This window comes from Phyllobates terribilis, unplaced genomic scaffold (assembly GCF_046119375.1).
Source record: "Phyllobates terribilis strain yellow unplaced genomic scaffold, ASM4611937v1 Scaffold_1__5_contigs__length_1240528914, whole genome shotgun sequence".
Classification (NCBI taxonomy): Eukaryota; Metazoa; Chordata; class Amphibia; order Anura; family Dendrobatidae; genus Phyllobates; species Phyllobates terribilis.
Genome location: NW_027362761.1, coordinates 726,469,675 through 726,489,819, shown reverse-complemented (window position 1 = coordinate 726,489,819; position 20,145 = coordinate 726,469,675). Strand labels below are relative to the sequence as shown.

The window sequence follows — 20,145 nt, the reverse complement described above, 5'->3', positions numbered from 1 at the left end:
CTTGCCCCTCCAGCTGGTCTGGAGTAGTGTAGTATTGGATGCAGGTGTTAGGGTCCTGAGCTGTACTCCTTCCTTACCTGAGAGTGAGGTACCACACCTCTGGGTGAGATGCAGTACCTCTGTGGCAACCGAACCCTCGGGGGTGCCACACTGGCATGTTGGCGCTCTACAAAAAAAATATTAATTTTATTGGGGGAAAAGTACCTACAGCCATTCCACTACTTCCACATGTAAAAATTTTCTGACATGTTGCTTTTCACTACTGGCAGTTGTGTATTTTATCAAGAGATCAAAACCGGGATAAAGATATATTGGATTAATCAATGAAGTAGAATTCATTCATTTTGTAATCCACAATGGAAATAGAAGTTTTGCCACCAATAAACCAGGTCATGGTTCCCGGATGTACAATTTAATGTATATATTAAACTTCTGCAAGGCGTCATTCATGTTCAAGCAGAATATTTGCATTAGGGCTTGTTCAGACGAGTGTTTTCAGTTCCCTTGCTGTCATGGTGCAGTCTGTTTCACATGAGCGGGTCAATTCACATGAACATTTTTGATAAAATTATCCACTTGTAAAAAAAAAAAAAAAAAAACAGCATGCACTGTTCTTTCCCTTTTTTTGGTATTAGTTTCGCCAATTAAACGCAATAGTATGCTAAAAGGGTACAACTCATCTGGCATGTTTTTAATGGATCCACTACAGGTGATCATATAAGAAAATGGATTTGGCCTTTGATTATTTTTGACTTCCGTCTATATTACATCTCACTATTAAAATGGACGTAAACAACAGACATAGAAAACCATACAGATATAAAGAGCCATAAAGTTGAATTCAGTTTTCTGTTCCTTGCCCATGAGAGATTACTGTGTATGAAAAGGTTCTGGCAGTGGAGATTTCGGCAGAGCTGACACAACTTGAGTCTTGAATTCCACCATTCAAAGATAGTCTTGGCACGAACATGGTGAGGGATTACCCTGCTGTTGATATACAAGCTTTCTTAAATAATGAATCTGTAAAAATAAATCCTATATCATTTACAATAAAAAAAACAAAAATATTTTTTTCATTATTAATATAACAAATATTAATTCTCACATCAAAATGATGACTGCAGCAAGATGTATGGTTCTCTAAAGATGCTGTTACATACAAGGCTTCCATTGTTATCACGTAGAGGGCCAGCTAACAAGGAAGATGAACACGGCTTGTTCAGTTTCTGTATGCAAGGAGTATGGTATTTAAGGCTAAGGGCCCCTTTTGGACATATGGACATCATAAGGGAAATCTAACATAAGGAACCCCATTAATGAGCTAAAACAAGAGTGTCTAAAAAGAGCAGGTCCCACTCTCGCAGTCCTAACCTGTCCATGTGACCTATAATACTACATTGTTCCTGGTGATGAAGTGGGAGGACAAAGGCTTATCTTCGGGGGTTTCTAAACCCAGGACTTATTGCTGGGCTGACTTGTCTTCAAAGAAGAAACTTCATGGTTTAATTGAAAAAAAAAATCTCATCTACTCCCACGTCATTAAAAATGATTTTCAATAGATTTTTTAAATTAGAATTACAAGATATGTTTTTGCTACAAAGAAAAACATTAACCCCTTTACCCCGAAAGGTGGTTTGCACATTAATGACCCGGCCAATTTTTACAATTCTGACCACGGTCACTTTATGAGGTAATTACTCTGGAACGCTACAACGGATCCCACTGATTCTGAGATTGGTTTTTCATGACATATTGTACTTAATGACAGTGGTAAACACAAGTCATACCGAACAAATTTTATCTGTTAAAAAAAAATCGGAAAACTGGCAAAAATTTAGCAATTTTCAAAATTTTAATTTTCATGCCCTTAAATCAGAGAGATATGTCACACAAAATAGTTAATGAATAACATTTCCCACATGTCTACTTTACATCAGCACAATTTTGGAACCAAATTTTTTGGGGGTTAGGTAGTTATAAGGGTTAAAAGTTGACCAGCGATTTCTCATTTTTCCAACAAAATTTACAAAACCATTTTTTTTTTAGGGACCACATCACATTTGAAGTGATTTTGAGGGGCCTTTATGACAGAAAATACCCAAAAGTGACACCATTCTAAAAACTGCACCCCTCAAGGTGCTCAAAACCACATTCAAGAAGTTTATTAACCCTTCAGGTGCTTCACAGGAATTTTTGGAATGTGGAAGAAAAAAATGAACATTAACTTTTTTCACAAAAATGTTACTTTAGACCCAAATTTTTTTATTTTGCAATGGTAACAGGAAAAAATAGACCCCAAAATTTGTTGTGCAATTTCTCTTGAGCACGCAAATCCCCATAGGTGGGGGAAAATCACTGCTTGGGTGCACGGCAGGGCTCAGAAGGGAAGGAGCACCATTTGACTTTTTGAATGTAAAATTTACTTGAATAATTAGCGGACGCCATGTTGCATTTGGGGAGCCCGTGATGTGCCTAAACAGTGGAAACCCCCCACAAGTGACACTATTTTGGAAACTAGACCCCTCAGGGAACTTATCTAGATGTGTAGTGAGTACCTTGAACCCCCAGGTGCTTCACAGAAGTTTATAACATTCAGCCGTAAATATTAATGTTCACATTTTTCCCATAAAAATGTTTTTCAGCACCCAATTTTGCATTTTCATAAGGGTAACAGGAGAAATTGCACCATGCAATTTGTTGTACGATTTCTCCTGAGTAAGCAGATACCCCATATGTGGGCGAAAACCACTGTTTTGGCACACGGCAGGGTTCAGAAGGGAAGGAGAACTGTGTGACTTTGAACACAAAATTGTCTGGAATCAAGAGCGGACGCCATGTTGCGTTTGAAGAGCCTATGGTGCGCCTAAACAGTGGAAACCCCCCACAAGTGACCCCATTTTGGAAACTAGACCCCTCAAGGATTTTATCAAGGGGTATAGTAACATTTTGAACCCAGAGAAATTACACAGAATTTAATAACATTAGGTTATCATATTGAATAAGTTGTCATTAGTCTAGAGCGCAAGTGCTCGCTACTTGAGTTTGCATTGGGTATGTACCAAGTATTGCGGGTGCTCGAGTCCCCACCCTGCATGTTTCATGGTTAGACACCCAAAAAAAACATGTGGGGATTGCCCATGCATTGCAGGCAATCTCCGCGTGTTTTTTTGTCTGTATAACAGCCGCAAAACATATGGGGCAGGGACTCGAGCATGTCACTCAAGCACCTGCAATACTCGGTGCATACCTGAGCACCCGATGCAAACTAAACTAGCGAGCACTTGCGCTCAACACTAGCTGCCATATTGTCATCACTTTTTTTCTTTACTTTTGAAAAAATCCAAACCCTAGCACAACCCTAACCCTAAGGCTGTGTGCCCACGATGCGTTTTTTAAGCGTTTCCGCAGCGGCAATAACGCTGCAGAAATGCTTAAAAAACGCTTGGTAGAAGGCCTGCCATGTTCCCCAATGATAATCCGCATGTGCTGTGCACATGCTGCGGAAATTTCCGCTGCGGATTATCATTGCGGAAAAAAATGCAGCACTACCAATTATTTTGTGGAAGTGCTGAGTTTTCTCCGCCATTGACTTGCATTGGAACGCATGGAATCCGCATCACTGCATCTGTACATGCGGAATCCATGCGTTTCAATGTGCGGATGGTACCCGGGTCTGGAGGAGAGGAGACTCTCCTCCGGACCCGGGTACCATAGAACCTGTAAAAAAAAAAAGAATAAAATAAAAAATAAATATTATATTTACCTTCTGATGGCCCCCGGTGTGCTTGTCATCGCTGGCCGGCAGCTCGCGGTGGACTGAAGGACCTGCGCTGACGTCATTTAGTCATGTCTTTTGGATTGCGTTTTATTCCATTTTTTGTTTGCCGGTATGATGATAAAGCATTGTTTTTTGCTTTTATTTTTTACCGTGTTCACTAAAGGGGTTAACTAGTGGGATAGTTGTATAGGTCAGGTTGTTACGGATGCAGCAATACCAAATATGTGTACTTTTATTGTTTTTTTTCCATAATAAAATTTATTTATGGGTACAGTATATTTTTATTTTTTTGGATTTTTTTGGGATTTTTTTTTATATTTTTACAATTTTTAAAACATTTTTTTTCACTTTTACACATTGTCCCACTATGGGACTTACATTTTTTGGAGGCTGATCGCTTGCACAGCATAAGGCTGTCAGCCCTGCACACACAAGCTAAGTAGATTGTGCACTGAGCACTATCTACCTATCTTGCTGATGTCTGGTGACCTGGATGTCGTCATGAGGACATCGGGTCACCATGGCAACTATCTGGACCCGGCATACACAGCGCGGGACGCCAGATAGAAGGTAAGAGGCACACTCTTACCGATGCTTGCCCTAGAAATGCTGCGATCGACTTCGATCGCAGCATTTCGGGGGTTAATGTGCCGGCAGCAGTTCGGCACCGCTCCTGGCACATAGTACCGGGTGTCAGCTGTGAGAGGCTGTGCGGGCGAGATCACCAGGGCATAATAATACGTATCTAGTCCAATAGGCTCAGGGCGCAGATACGTATTATTACACCCAACGTCAGAAAGGGGTTAAAGTGGTTTCAGACCATTGATTGCTGAAGGTCTAACCGTTGGGATTCCCAGCAGTACAAGAATAGGAATAGAGCTCTATCTTGAATGGTTGTGCACATGCTCAGCCTCCACTTCTTTCATTGTCTATAGCTGGGGTTGGGAACCCCTGGCCTGCGGGCCATTTACAGCCCTTGATGACCTTTTATCCGGCCCGCGGGCAGATTCCCGGGGACCACAGTACTTGGGCCGCCAGCTGTATTTTGATGGCTGCCAGCCCATTCATTTCTTCTTGCTCTGTGAGCCCGTGCACGTAGTGTTCACTACTGAGCGCTGAGGAGCATGCAATAAAAGATTACTTCCTGACGCCAATGCCAGCATCAGGGTGTACTTTGTAGGTGGAGTTAGCACACAATTTGTACGGCTCCCGAAGGATGGTATAAATATCCAAATGGCCCTTGGCAGAAAAAAAGATTCCCCACCCCTGGTCTATAAGATACAATGTTCTGCTATATTTCCCATAGTCCCTTAGACAATGAATGAAGTTGAGGTCTAGCATGTGCACTTCCACTCCATTCAAGACTGGGGTCAGCAGAGCCCCATTCTTGAGATTGCTATGGGGGTATGAACGGTTTATGTTTTTACTCACCATACAAATTGAACTTTATTCATCCATCAGATGAAATGTTTTCTCAGCTCAGCACAGAAAGTATGGTAAATATACGGCTTGTATGTAATCAGCCGCACACAGGACAGGCATCTTAGATTTGGATTCTTTACAACAGGTAAGATGCCTTTCATAATTTCATTGGCTACAGCCTCAGGACGTAACTTGCATTCACCTGCACCGAAAAAAATAAAGAAATAAAAATCACATCATGGTAAAGTTAACACATTAAGCCACTGAGGATAAGATAGAGGGAGTAGATGACCTACATGGCAGCATCTACCATAAGGTGGGATGAGACATCTCTGTGGTCACCTTCCTGATTATTGCAGGGTTGGCTAATGTATCCTTTTTCATTTGTATCTAGTAAATCATTTAACAAAAATGTTCCTTTGGTCGGGTTACTCTATTCTGTTCAGGCCATAATTAAAGCCTCATCCAATTAAAGCCTCATCCAACATCAATCAGAAATAATGGAGGGAAGTCATTGGATGAAATTTTTGCCTGTTGCCAAGATCTTTGCATCTGATTAATGTTGTATTCCTTTGGCTAATGTGCTGTGTGATACACCTATTTGACACCATTATTATATAGCACTATATGAAGGTCCTATTTGCTCATATAGGGGAACAATGCAGTTTTTCTTTTTGCTTAAAGTGATAGAAATGCTAAAACCAGAGAAAAGACAGCGACCTAACAGTTGATGGGTATAAAGCATCACAGATGAAGACATTCCTCTCACTTGGTCAAGGAAAATATTTTTTGTTGATTGCTTTTAGTCTTGCTAACTCCCCTGCCCATAAGACCATACAGTTGCATGTTTCCCACTGTGACAAAACACATTTCTTGCTATTTGCATTCTTTTTGAAAGATTCTCCAGTATTGAAAAGCATAGCTAACTATGCCAAAATTCAGGTCAAAATTCTATGGTCCCATGCAGCATGTCTGTGCAATCTTGGAAATATCGTGGGGAGTTGCACCAAGTAACTATATCTGAAAAATCCAAGGCACCAAATGGTCTCCTCAAAAAAGTTCTCTATTATGTAACGGCATGTAAAGGATTAAAAAAAAAAAAAAAAGTGGCGTTTCGGCCACATAAGGTCATTTCAAGCCACATACAAAAGGAACACATGTGCCTTGGATTTTTCAGATTTATATCAAAATTCAGAACAGCTAAAAAAAAATGTTGTATAACTGTCAAATGTATGCAATAGGATTCTGGGCCCTTAGGCTATGAGCCCACAATGCAGAAATGAAGCAGAAAATTTCTGCAGCATTTCTGCATCTCCCTGGCAGAAAAAACGCATGCAGATTGTACATGCAGATTGTGCATGCGTTTTTCCTGCAGAATACATGCGGATCCACATGCGGATTCACATGCGTTTCCGCATGCAGATTGACAAGCGCTTTTCAGGCGATAGCATCACTTGGAAAGTGCGTGACAACTAGGTCACACTGTATAAATCCATGCAAACGGCATGGATTTATACAGTGTGAACCGTAAAAATTAAAACAAATAAAGCTATACTCACCCCGGAGGCCCCGGCGTGGCTGCAGCGCTCGTTCCTGTCTGGTTCCCGGCTGCCGGCATCTCGCGAGACAGAGCGGTGAAGGGCCTGCGGTCACATGACTGTGACGTCACCGCAGGTCCTCAAGAGATGCCGGCATTCAGAGAGAAGACGCCGGACAGGTGAATATAAACTTTATTTGTTATTTTATTCTTTTTTTACAGGTACAATGGTACCCAGGTCTGGAGGAGAGTCTCCTCTCCTCCAGAACTGGGCACCATCCGCACATAGAGACGCATAGAAGCCGCTTGTACAAATGTACAGTCGCGGTTTCTATGCGTTTCAATGCAAGTCAATGGCGGGAGTTCCGCTGCGCTTCTGCAAAATTAAATGACATGCTGCAGATTTTTGTACGCAGCATAAACGCTGCGGAAAAATCCGCAGCATGTGCATAGAACATGCGGAATCCCCTTGGGGACCATGGGGTGCGGATTACCTAGCGTTTCACAAGCGTTTCCGCTGCGGAAATTCCGCAGCATAAACGCTTGAAAAACTCTACGTGGGCACACAGCCTAAGATTGGAGAGTCGCTACAAGTAGCATCTCTTTCCCCGAACGACCCCCTGTGTCCATGGACTACAGAGAACATTCATTTCCATGTGCAAGTTGTAATGCTTTACTTCTCCTGGCAGCGCTATAGAAGAATTAAATAAGGTGTACAGAATTGCAAAGCATAAGGAAAAGAAGTAATGCCACAACTGTACATGGATTGTTTCCGTGTTATGTCCAGATAAGTGTATGGGCTGGAGTTGTAATACCAGACAACCTGAGGACAAGTGTGGCAATGTTTTTGTCACAACACAGCTGTCGGGTGACCAGGGAACAGAGGCTCCTACCCTGTCCCTATCACTAAGGGGCGCCCTAGCTTGCCATATTCCCCGGGATATCTCTGAAGGTGAGGATGCCGGGGCCTCCACCCTCACTCCTGAGTTAGCCCTCCGTCTGTTCTATTCCCCCCACCCAGAGAAGGGGGGCGCTACTGTGCACCGTAGTACACCAATCTGACAAGGCTACACAGACAGCGGTTAACAGAAAACTCCAGGCACACAAAATATTCACTCACATAACAGAGGAAAGCACCGGGGTGTGAAGATAGGGGGATAAACCAAAATGGAGATGGATAAAGAATTAACACGCATACAAACCAAACAACAGTCACTAATAATTCCTCCAACTCTCCTTCTTATTAGAACTCCTCTCCTTCAGTTAGCCATGCAGAAAATACTAGCTCTGACAAGGATTAGTATCAGAGCCCAGATTATAAAGGGAAAAGGGGTGGCTAACCGAGCTCAGGGATTTCCAACATGGCTATTTAACCCCTGTTCTGCCAGAAGAAATAAAACATGCTTTAAAATGAAGGAGAAGTGCTTCTTCTCGGAGCCGGAGTAGAAGCCATCAGACGCTGCGGTCTTCTGGCTCCACTCGATTGTGGTAACCCCGTGACAGTTTTAGGAAGAAAGTAGCCACAAAACACATCAATGTGCATAGTTGAAAACCAATCTTACCCGTCCCAAAAGCTGGCATAGCCACAGAGGTTAGTCCCATGTGCTCACATTTATCTAGGATTTCTTTCATTAGAGGAGAGATGCTTTTTAAGTTACTATTACAGTTACAGTGCAGAATCCATCTACACGGCAGAGGACCCGCTTTAGTCACTACCAACTTCTCTCCAGAGCTATGACCTGAAATTACAACAGAAACACGTTTTTATGATGCAATTATTCAAGGAGCGAAGATGAATATCAATAATGAGGAAAATAGGTCTATTCACAAAAATAGTCTGCATGGCTGTTATGTCAGATGTTTTTTTTAACCGAGTACATAAAAAGTGACAGTGCTTAGGGGGTTGTAGAAATACAATCACGTGTTTATTTCTCTACCGGGTGCAGATGTACAGGGATTTTTCAAGCATTAAATTAAATCTAAATGATGAAATGTACAAACTGTACAAGGCACAAGGACGGCATAACTTTAAATGATTGATCTTTGGGAGACCCCCTACAAAACATGATCCTATTGGTATTGGTGGGAATCTGTCATGGCCTTTAGGTTTTCTCGGTGAGGGGTCTGGTGTCCCGCTCCTGTTCGCTCTCCTGCATTGCGTCACTGTTACAGGACTTGCATGCCTGTAAGCCTCTGGTTCCTCCAAGTAACCCCAAATCTCCTTACCATCAGTCAATCCCCAGTGAATCCAGATTTTTTAAGGGACCATCCGCCTCCACTATGGGCCTCGGTTATCAAGGGATCTTAGGTTCCAATGCTCTGCTAGGGTATTATTTTTAAGGCCTCCCTCACACGTCTGTTTCCAGTATGTGTGGTGTCCATTTATTTCACGGATACCACACATACCTATTATAATCTATGGTGCTATGCACATTCCGTCTTATTACACAGTCTGTGTGTCCCTGCAAAAAACATGGAGACGTGTCTGTTTTTTTTCCGGCAGCATGCTTGACAAGGGCCAATACAAGTCTATGGGTCTGTGAAAACATGTACAGCACACGGATGGCATCTATGTGCTGTACATGTTTAACATTGCAAAGGATAGGAGAAGCTTTGTAATTTATTTATTTCTTTATCCATACTGGAAAAACACATGGTAAAAACGGACACACGGATCATATACTGATGGAAACGTGTGAAACTAACCAGAATATGTGTTACGTCTTAGATCCCCCTTTTACTATGGTGACCGTTTTACATCCTGTTGGCATTCTATTGAGCGACTTATCAGGTGGAATGGCTGTCAAACAGGCTGGAAAGAGTTCCCAGAGGTGCTGAGCACTTGTTAGCTGCTTTGCCTGCACTCCGCAGTACAACTCATTCTAAACCATCTCTATAAGGGCTCGCTCTCACTTGCGATTAAATCGGACGAATGCAATCCAATAAAAAATTGGATTGCATTCGGACCAATTTAATCCCATGAGTGTGTGCTCAGTGGTGTTTTTTTTACAGCTCTGATCTGATTGCTATCAGGCTGAAAAAAAAAATAGCAGCATGCTGGCTTCGGATCGCACGCGCCCATATAAGTCTATGGAAGCGTGTGAAACATCACACTGCACTCGGATAACACCCGAGTGTAGTGCGATTCCCGCCGATGCCAGCAACAGAGGAGATGGAGAAATTACTTTCTCAGTCTCCTCCACAGCTGAGCTGCCATCTTCTCTGCGAGAGAGGATCGGAGCACGGAGCACTGACACTTGGCTCCCGCTCGCAGCAGAGCAGGAGCTGAATGTCATTAGCACATAGCATTGGATGCCATACGCTAGTGGGACCCTGGCCTTAGGCTGATATTGAGAGATTGTGGAGGCCATGTCATCTGACGCGGCACTCCATCCTTCTCCTTCCAGGTCACATAGCCCATACACAGCCTGGTGGTGTGTTTTGGATCATTGTCCTGTTGCAAGAACACAAATAAGGGGTCCAGATGGGACAGTATGCCATTGAAGAAAGTTGTGGTAGGCATGCTGGGTAACTGTACCTGGAATTTGGAATAATCTATTGATAGTATCACTAGCAAATCACCCCAAAAATCACATCTCCCCCCTCCATGCTTCATGGTGGGCACCACACATGTAGAAACCATCTGCTCACCTTTTCTGCATCTCACAGATAAATGGCTGTTGGTACCAAAAATCTCATAAATATTGAATATATCAAAATCAATAAAGCAAGGAAAATACAGAGTTCTCTGCTATCAAAATGCCTGACTGGTTTATACACATAGTTTAAGACAGGAGCCTAGGAGAAATGCACACACCAACCAGCACTTTTCCTCTGGTCCTATTACAATATGTAGACGCCAATATGTTAGGGCACGCATAGTTGTTGCAGACATCCAGGAGAGTACGATGAGCAGCCGAGGAATCTCCACATGTGATCCCAGCAGATGCAGGTCAGAGCAACATGTCGACATTTATTGAAATCACGTTACCGTAAGCCATAGAATGTCAGTTGTGTAAGAGTTTAAATAGGGGGATAAACAGACGTATGTGGCATATTGCAATTGGTGACGGAATATGATCTTAGGTGGCCATTTGAACTGGTTGCAATACATCGCCAATGAAGTGTGGTTGATGTAACTAGGTGTATTACTTTTCAGAACAATTGGTAGAGGCATGCTGAAAATTCTCACGAGCTGCAGCAACAACTGACTACCTGATGACCTAAAAATTGGGGTTTGGTAAAGGTCTCACCCTGTATATTCTTATTTAAATGGAATTATGATTGATAGTATTCTTATATCAAAATTGCAGTAAATCATTTAATTAGAAATAACATGGCTAGCTAAGTAGCGAACCTACCTCTTTGGGCTTTCCTAATAATATCCGATCCAGCTTCTGTAAAAATTCTCCTCGCTTCGGCTGTGGGAGGGAATGAAGTTATGTATAATAATTAATATGAACCAAGCTGATAATTTAATATAAGTTCATTATGATGGAACAGATCATCATAGAAACTGGCATATATTGTATTGTTTAAAACCATTATTTATAAAACAAATTAAGTTTTATATTGTGTTTCATTTCCGGTTGATGGATGGTGCGATCAATGAAAACACATCAAAACTACATGCAACCAAGCCACCCATACTTCATCCACAGCTCAATTACCCTCACCCCAAATTCTGTTGGGGAGAATAAGGTAACTTAAGGGAACCGGTCAGCATACAGCCATACCACTTCTGGAGTTAGTGGTATGACCATATAGTAGTTTGCCCCCCATTAAAATGATATGTTGTAGAGATCTGATGTGCCAGTCGTGAGAGAAAAGTAGCATAGAAGCCTTTTGCAAACCAGGCTGGAAGTGCATCGGGGTTTTTCAATGATAGGTATCATTTTTATTTCGGTGAAGCACTTATGCAGCTACATTATTACTTCTGTATGTAAAAACGTGCTGTTACGTTTCCTTCTGTATGTAAAAATGTGCTGACAGGCTACGTTAAAAATCAGTTTCTTTATAATTCACTGAAATGATGCAGATGAAATCTATCTTGCTTTAGAGCACACATGTCAAACTGTGGCCCGCAGGGTGGTTATATTTGGCCCCCGACACCAGAACCGCCACCCCTATGTGGGGCCTATTATTCTGTATGGAGGACTATGTGGGGCCCATTATTCTCTATGGAGGACTATGTGGGGCCATTATTCTGTATGGAGGACTATGTGGGGCCTATTATTCTGTATGGAGGACTATGTGGGGCCATTATACTGTATGGAGGACTATGTGGGGCCATTATACTGTATGGAGGACTATGTGGGGCCATTATACTGTATGGAGGACTATGTGGGGCCCATTATTCTGTATGGAGGACTATGTGGGGACCATTATACTGTATGGAGGACTATGTGGTGCCCATTATTCTGTATGGAGGACTATGTGGGGCCTATTATTCTGTATGGAGGACTATGTGGGGCCCATGATTCTGTATGGAGGACTATGTGGGGCCTATTATTCTGTATGGAGGACTATGTGGGGCCCATTATTCTCTATGGAGGACTATGTGGGGCCATTATTCTCTATGGAGGACTATGTGGGGCCTATTATTCTGTATGGAGGACTATGTGGGGCCATTATACTGTATGGAGGACTATGTGGGGCCATTATACTGTATGGAGGACTATGTGGGGCCATTATACTGTATGGAGGACTGTGTGACCACATCACATTTGAAGTCACTTTGAGGGGTCTTTGTGACAGAAAATGCCCAAAAGTGACACCATTCTAAAAACTGCACCCCTCAAGGTGCTCAAAACCACATTCAAGAACTTTATTAACCCTTCAGGTGCTTCACAGGAATTTTTGTAATGTGGAAGATGTGAAAATGACCATTTAACTTTTTTCACAAAAACGTTACTTTAGACCCAAATTTTCGCAGGGGGTAAGAGGAAAAAATGGACCCCCAAATTTGTTGTGCAATTTCCCCTGAGCACGCAGATACCCCATATGTGGGGAAAAACCACTGTTTGGGCACACGGCAGGGCTCGGAAGGGAAGGAGCGCCATTTGACTTTTTGAATGTAAAATTTGCTTGAATAATTAGCGGACGCCATGTTGCGTTTGGGGAGCCCCTGATTTGCCTAAACAGTGGAAACCCCCCACAAGTGACACCATCTTGGAAACTAGACCCCTCAGGGAACTTATCTAGATGTGTGGTGAGCATCTTGCACCCCCAGGTGATTCACAGAAGTTTATAACATTGAGCCGTAAAAATAAAATTTTCACATTTTTCCCACAAAAATGTTTTTCAGCTCCCAATTTTGCATTTTCATAAGGGTAACAGGAGAAATTACACCATGCAATTTGTTGCGCGATTTCTCCTGAGTACGCCAATACCCCATATGTGGGGAAAAAACACTGTTTGGGCACACGGCAGGGTTCAGAAGGGAAGAAGCACTGTGTGATTTTGAACGCAAAATTGGCTGGAATCGAGAGCAGACGCCATGTCGCGTTTGAAGAGCCTATGGTGCGCCTAAACAGTGGAAATCCCCCACAAGTGACACCATTTTGGAAACATTTTTTGTCTGCGAAGCATATGGGGCGGAGACTCGAGCATGTCACTTGAGCACCTGCAATACTCAATGCATACCCGAGCACCCAATGCAAACTCAAGTAGCGAGCACTTGCGCTCAACACTAGTCGCCATATCGTCATCTTTTTTTTTTTTTCTAACTTTTGAAAAAAATCCCAACCCTAACCCTAGCCCAACCCTAACCCTAGTCCAATCCTAACCCTAGTCCAACCCTAACCCTAACCCCAACTCTAGCCCAACCCTAACCCTAGCCCAACTCTAACTCCAACCCTAACCCCAACCCTAGCCCTAGCCCACCCTAACCCTAGCCCAACCCTAGCCCACCCTAACCATAGCCCAACCCTAACGCCAGCCCAACCCTAACCCTAACCCCAACCCTAACCCTAGCACAACCCTAACCCTAACCCTAGAGTTTATTTTTTACGCCGTTCCTCGTGCGGTATAAGTGATTAGACGACTTTATTCTTCGAGTCGGTGCGATTACAGTGATACCAGAATCATATCGGGTTTAGATGATTGACAGCTGTCACACACTAAAAGACGCATTTTTTTGTAAAATCTAGTTTTTGCATCGCCATATTTTGAGAGCTATAATTTTTCCATATTTTGGCCGACAGAGTCATGTGATGGCTTGTTTTTTGCGGGATGAGTTGACGTTTTTATTGGTGCCATATTCAGGCACGTGACATTTTTTGATCGCTTTCTATTCCGATTTTTGGGGAGGCAGAATAAACAAAAACCAACAATTCAGGAATTGTTTTGTTTTTTTAATTTTTTTTATGCTGTGTGGTAAAATTGATAAGGTAGCTTTATTCTTCGGGTCAGTACATTTACAGCGGTACCTCATTAATATAGTTTTTCTATGTTTTGGCGCTTTTACACAATAAAAGCTATTTTATAGAAAAAAATATTTTTTTGCATCGCTTTATTCTGAGAGCTATAACTTTTTTATTTTTCGGCTGATGGAGCTGCATGGTGGCTTGTTTTTTGCGGGACAATATGACGTTTTCAGTGGTACCATTTTTATTCATATTCGTCTTTTTGATCACGTGTTATTCCATTTTTTGTTTGGCAGTATGATGATAAAGCATTGTTTTTTGCTTTGTTTTTTTTTTTTTTTTTTTACCGTGTTCACTAAAGGGGTTAACTAGTGGGACAGTTTTATAGGTCAGGTCATTCTGGACGCGGTGATACCAAATATGTGTACTTTTATTGTTTTGTTTTTTTGATAATAATATTAATTGATGGTTAAATTATATTTATATTTTTGGTGGATTATTATTATTATTTTTTTTTACAATTTTTTTTATTTTTTCATTTTTAAACACTTTTTTTACTTTTATTCTTTGTCCCACTATGGGACTTTCACTTTTTTTATTCTGATCGCCTGTATAGCATAGGGATGGAGCACCATCCCTGTGCTATACAGGCTGTCAGCGCTGCAGATGCAGAAGATACTTGGTCATGCACTGCGCATGACCAAAATATCTTCCTGGTGACCCGGATGTTGTCATGACTACATCGGGTCATCATGGCAACATCCGGGAAGCCGCGGCAGACATCGCTGGACGCAGGCAGGAGAGATAAGTATCCTGATCACCTCCCCTTGCAACCGAAATGCTGCGATCGACTTCGATCACAGCATTGCGGGATCGCTCCCAGCACATAGCATCGGGTGTCAGCTGTGACAATCAGCTGACACCCAGCGGCGATCGCGCCCGCACAGCCTGTGTGCGGGCGCGATCGCCAAGACGTACTAATACGTATCAGGCTCTTAAAGCCCAGGGCGCAGATATGTATTAGTAAGTATTGGGCTTTAAAGGGGTTAAAGGAAACCTGTCATTAGGTTTTTACTACCATATCTAAGAGCAGCTCCATGTAAAAGCAGAGACCCTGATTCCAGTGACGTATCACTTACTGGGCTGCTTGCTGTAGGTTTCATAAAACCTCTGTTTTATCTGCTGCAGCTTTACTGACTGATCGTTTTCTGTGTATACTGTGCATAGGCAGAAAGCTGTCAATCGATGGTGGGGGCGGAGTTATACAGAGCTAATAAATATGGAGGACTACCTGGCAGCAGGTTTACTAGTCCTCTAGTGATAATCTACTGCTCATAAATCAGTGATTTTATCAATACTACAGCAAGCAGCCAAGTAAGTGACATCACTGGAATCAGGAACTCTTCCTCTACATTATGCAGCTCTCAAATTATGTGGCATAAACCTGGTGACAGATTCCTTTTAATTGATCTCAACTGATATCAAAACACTAGCGAGAGTCATCTGTGTGTTTTTACTACAAATTGGTTAGCTAAACTGAAAAATGCACCATTTGCTGTTTTCTGATCTGGCTCCTTGAAGTGTCTGGTGCAACAATTGATGTGCCAGACATTCCCATAAAACTATGGGTGGGATCAGCTCTTGCATCAGTTCCCTCTAGCATTTTTGTAACACACTGGAGGAAAAATAAAAAGCCAGGTGGCTAATTGAAAATGAGGTCTAACAGTGGGTGCTGGCTGAACCCACTAATCACCCATACAGTGAGCAGCGATGGACTCTAAAGTGTAAAGCCGTATGGTAGCAGCTCGAAAGAATACTGGTCTGGATCTTACCAAGCAAGAGTACACAATGACTGCTGCAGGTGTACAGAATGTCTGTACAGGCACGGAACATGTGTGGCTGGATGCTGTGCAGTTGTACAATGTGTGCAGATTATGGCTGAAGTGTAGGCAAATTTGCATCATGTGTATACAGGTATACAGAATGTCTGGAATGTGTAAAGTCATGGCCAAAAGTATTGAGAATGAGACAAATAGTAATTTTTCCAAAGTTTACTGCTTCATTTTTTGTAATGGCAATTTGCATATACTCCTGAATGTCAAAGAGTGATCAGCTTAACAGCAATTACTGTACTTGCAAAGTCAATATTTGCCCAGAAAATGAACTTTAACCCCCAAAACACATTTCAACATCATTGCAGTCCTGCCTTAAAAGGAGCAGCTAACATCGTTTTAGTGATTGATCCATTAACACAGGTGTGGGTGTTGATGAGGACAGGGCTGGCGATCAATCAGTCATGATTAAGTAAGAGTGACATCACTGGACACTTTAAAAGGAGGCTGGTTCTTGGTATCATTGTTTCTCTTCAGTTAACCATGGTTATCTCTAAAGAAACACGTGCAGCCATCATTGCACTGCACAAAAATGGCCTAACAGGGAAGAGTATCGCAGCTACAAAGATTGCACCTCAGTCAACAATCTATTGCATCATCAAGAACTTCAAGGAGAGAGCTTCCATTGTTGTCAAAAAGGCTCCAGGGCGCCCAAGAAAGACCAGCAAGCGCCAGGACCGTATCTTAAAAATGTTTCAGCTGCGGGATTGGACTACCAGCAGTGCCAAGCTTGCTCAGGAATGGCAGCAGGCTGGTGTGAGTGCTTCTGCACGCACTGTGAGGCGGAGACTCTTTGAGCAAGGGCAGCAAAGAAGCCACTTCTCTCCAGAAAAAACATCAGGGACCGACTGATATTCTGCAAAAGGTACAGGGAGTGGACTGCTGAGGACTGGGGCAAAGTCATTTTCTCTGATGAATCCCCTTTTCGATTGTTTGGGACATCTGGAAAACAGCTTATTCGGAGAAGAAGAGGTGAGCGATACCACCAGTCTTGTCTCATGCCAACTGTAAAGCATCCTGAAACCATTCATGTGTGGGGTTGCTTCTCAGCCAAGGGAATCGGCTCACTCACAGTCTTGCCTAAAAACACAGCCATGAATAAAGAATGGTACCAGAATGTCCTCCAAGAGCAACTTCTCCCAACCGTCCAAGAGCAGTTTGGCGCCCAACAATGCCTTTTCCAGCATGATGGAGCGCCTTGCCATAAAGCAAAGGTGATAACTAAATGGCTCATGGAACAAAACATAGAGATTTTGGGTCCATGGCCTGGAAACTCCCCAGATCTTAATCCCATTGAGAACTTGTGGTCAATCATCAAGAGACGGGTGGACAAACAAAAACCAACAAATTCTGGCAAAATGCAAGCATTGATTATGCAAGAATGGACTGCTATCAGTCAGGATTTGGTCCAAAAGTTGATTGAGAGCATGCCAGGGAGAATTACAGAGGTCTTGAAAAAGAAGGGGCAACACTGCAAATATTGACTTGCTGCATTAACTCATTCTAACTGTCAATATAACCTATTGGTACTCATAATATGATTGCAATTATATTTCAGTATGTGATATAAACATCAGACAAACACTAATAAAAACCAGAGGCCAGCAGATCATGTGAAAATATAATTTTGGTGTCATTCTTAAAACTTTTGGCCATGACTGTATGCTTCTTATGTGTTTGTAATGCAGGTGCCGGAATGAAAAGCATAGAGACACAAGACGAGAACTAAGCATAGATCCAAGGCGAATGGTTCCCCAGGTGGGTTGGGTCTTAGACTGATCCGCCATCTCTGTGTCTGAATGTTGCATCCTGCCGACTACGCCAAATGTAATGCAGGTGCTGGAATGCAACGCACAGAGACACAAGACGAGAACAGTCAGGGGTTGATATAACCCCTTTATATATATAACAACAATTCTACAAAGGGGGTTAGTAGCAAGGGTAATAAACAGCAACTTGGAATAGCAATGAGAAATATTTCAGTGAATAACAGTACAGTCCTTTGCAACAGTGTGATGCACCCAGTCGTCGGAGCCACCACGTGAGTTCTCTTTCTCTTTATATGGCCCGATCGGGGGACACCGGTTCTTCCCGCTAGGTCGCAAGTCTCTTCCAGATGAAGTCTATCAGATCCCGTTTAGCCTCCCACGCACCAAACGGCCCCCACCCAAACTGAGATCCTTCTCCCAATGTCAACTGTACCGTAGGTGAGAGTTGTAAGTGACGGCTCTGTTCACTTGCGCGGTTCCTCAGCTGCTGCTGGCGCGTCTTTCCTGTTGCGGTCCTCTCTCAGCTCTTCTTGGCTTGACCGTCGACGGTAGTCTCTCACGCTTGGGGGAACGGGGTCCTGACCTCGGCTCTTGACAGGCGGCAGCGGATCCCGGGAACTTACTCGATGTGGGGCGCAGGTCCTGATTCTGACCAACATGCGCAGGGCTTAGGGGGGCTTCTGTGAGGAGTGCGGAGCCTCTCAGGCGATGTCCAACTCTGGTGCAGCGCAGCCCTCTGGCTGAGGCCTGCCACACTGGGCTCTGCTGTTCCTCTGGAGCACGTCTGCTACACTCTGCAACTTCGCGCCAAACCTCTGGCTGCAGAGTCTCCTCCGGTGCATCTGCACGCTGCACTCTCTTAGCGCCAAAAGTCCCCTGCAATCTAGCACACAGGGCCTTTATACTCAGGAAACTCTCTGGGTCACATGATCAGGTCCAGCCACAAAGTCTCTCCCCCTGCCCATCTGCCAGCAACATTTAGTTCCTGCTAGCACAATTCTTTGTTTACTTTTATTTTCAGTTTGTTTCAGCAGAGGGTGGTGTTTTCTTACAGTTACTTAGTCTCTCTTGTCCATCTCTCTACATGTGTACACAAGTGTGCAGTGTATGCAGCTGTACAGTGTGTGCATAGTGTGTCTGCACATCTGGATATACTTCAGAATGTGTATTGTGTTGAACAGTAGGTGTTGGGTGAATGATATAACATTTCACATTCATTCAAATTTCTGGTAAACCACACACTTCATATGCACGATTTCACCATTATCAGCAGTGGAAAGGCCAGTGGATCAGACTTTCTACTCCACCGTGTGAATAGAGAGGAAGGTGTTTAGCAAGTATGACGCGCCCCCTGGGCCGTGGGGTACTCAGTGCCGGGCCGGTCGTTGCTAGGGGAGATGTCACAGTGGCGGTGACCCAGTCCGTGACCCAGGGCGGTCATTAAAAGGGGTTATTTACAGGGGAATTAAAGTTCTTATATACAGTTCGTGACGCCACCTGTGGTATGCAGCTAAAGGGAGCCGCCGCTGCGGAGCAGGTCCTCTGGAGCTGTTGTTAATGCAGCAGAGTTGGTTTAGCTCTCCACAGGTAGAGCTTAGCTCCAGGGTAGTGTAGATGTTAAGGATGTTGCTGTGTAGTGCAGGAGGTGATGGCACAGCAATAATTTCACAGAGACAGTGGGGTGCAGTCTTCAGAGTTTACTCACAGTTGTTAAGTTCCTCAGGTTGCACTTTCCGGATTACGACCTCCAACGTCACGCTGCGTTAACCAGGCAGGGGCTCAGCAAATTCCCAGGAGCTTCAAGAGTGCCTGACAGGACCCCGTTCTATATGACCTTCTCAGCCGTCTTCCTGCGCTGGCCCTCACCCTTCTTGCCCTGCGCCTCGCCAAACAATGTCCCAAGCCGGTATCCTCGGATCTTTCTGGGCAACCTGGAGTTCCCTGTATCCTATGTGGTTACCTTTTTGGCGACTTGAGTGCGGATGTGGCAACTGCACCCTGAAAGTACAGAAGCCTCCGGTTTCCAGTTGAACTTTGTAATTCTCACTGATTAGGGGCCGGTCCCCTCTGTGGCTCGATCCCTCCACCGCCTGGCAGATTCGGGCGTACGGGTGGCCTCCAGCACTGCCCGTACCCATGGGATCCCTTCTTCACTCCTGGAGCCTTCCTCCTGCTCCTCTCCTCCTCAGTATGTCTTGGGCCTCTCTGGCTAGGCCCTCCTCCTCCTGAGCAGAGCTCCTGCAGAGCTCCTGCTCCTCTCAGACTCCACTGACTGACTGGCTACACACCCAAGATGGCTTCCCTCTTTATACTATCCCTAACAAGTGCTCCCCTGATTTACTTCCTCCACCCACACCCACTACATGGTTCCCCCTCACTC

General features: G+C 43.7%; 1 protein-coding gene across 2 annotated transcripts in view; it reads right to left on the bottom strand.

Moving 5' to 3' along the window:
- Nucleotides 1-657: 657 nt before the first annotated feature.
- LOC141274964 (protein mono-ADP-ribosyltransferase PARP14-like) overlaps nucleotides 658-20,145 on the bottom strand; it is a 135,202-nt gene continuing 115,714 nt past the window's right edge. Inside the window, exons 9-12 of one of the 2 annotated variants that reach the window (XM_073686349.1) lie at nucleotides 11,099-11,158; nucleotides 8,300-8,476; nucleotides 5,210-5,402; nucleotides 658-1,020 (exon numbers count right to left, since the gene is read on the bottom strand). In XM_073686349.1, the coding sequence (XP_073542450.1) occupies nucleotides 5,236-5,402; nucleotides 8,300-8,476; nucleotides 11,099-11,158 (404 nt within the window). In that variant the 3' untranslated portion in view covers nucleotides 658-1,020; nucleotides 5,210-5,235. The remainder of the gene's footprint in view (nucleotides 1,021-5,209; nucleotides 5,403-8,299; nucleotides 8,477-11,098; nucleotides 11,159-20,145) is intronic. The other variant, XM_073686350.1, reaches the window with a different exon arrangement.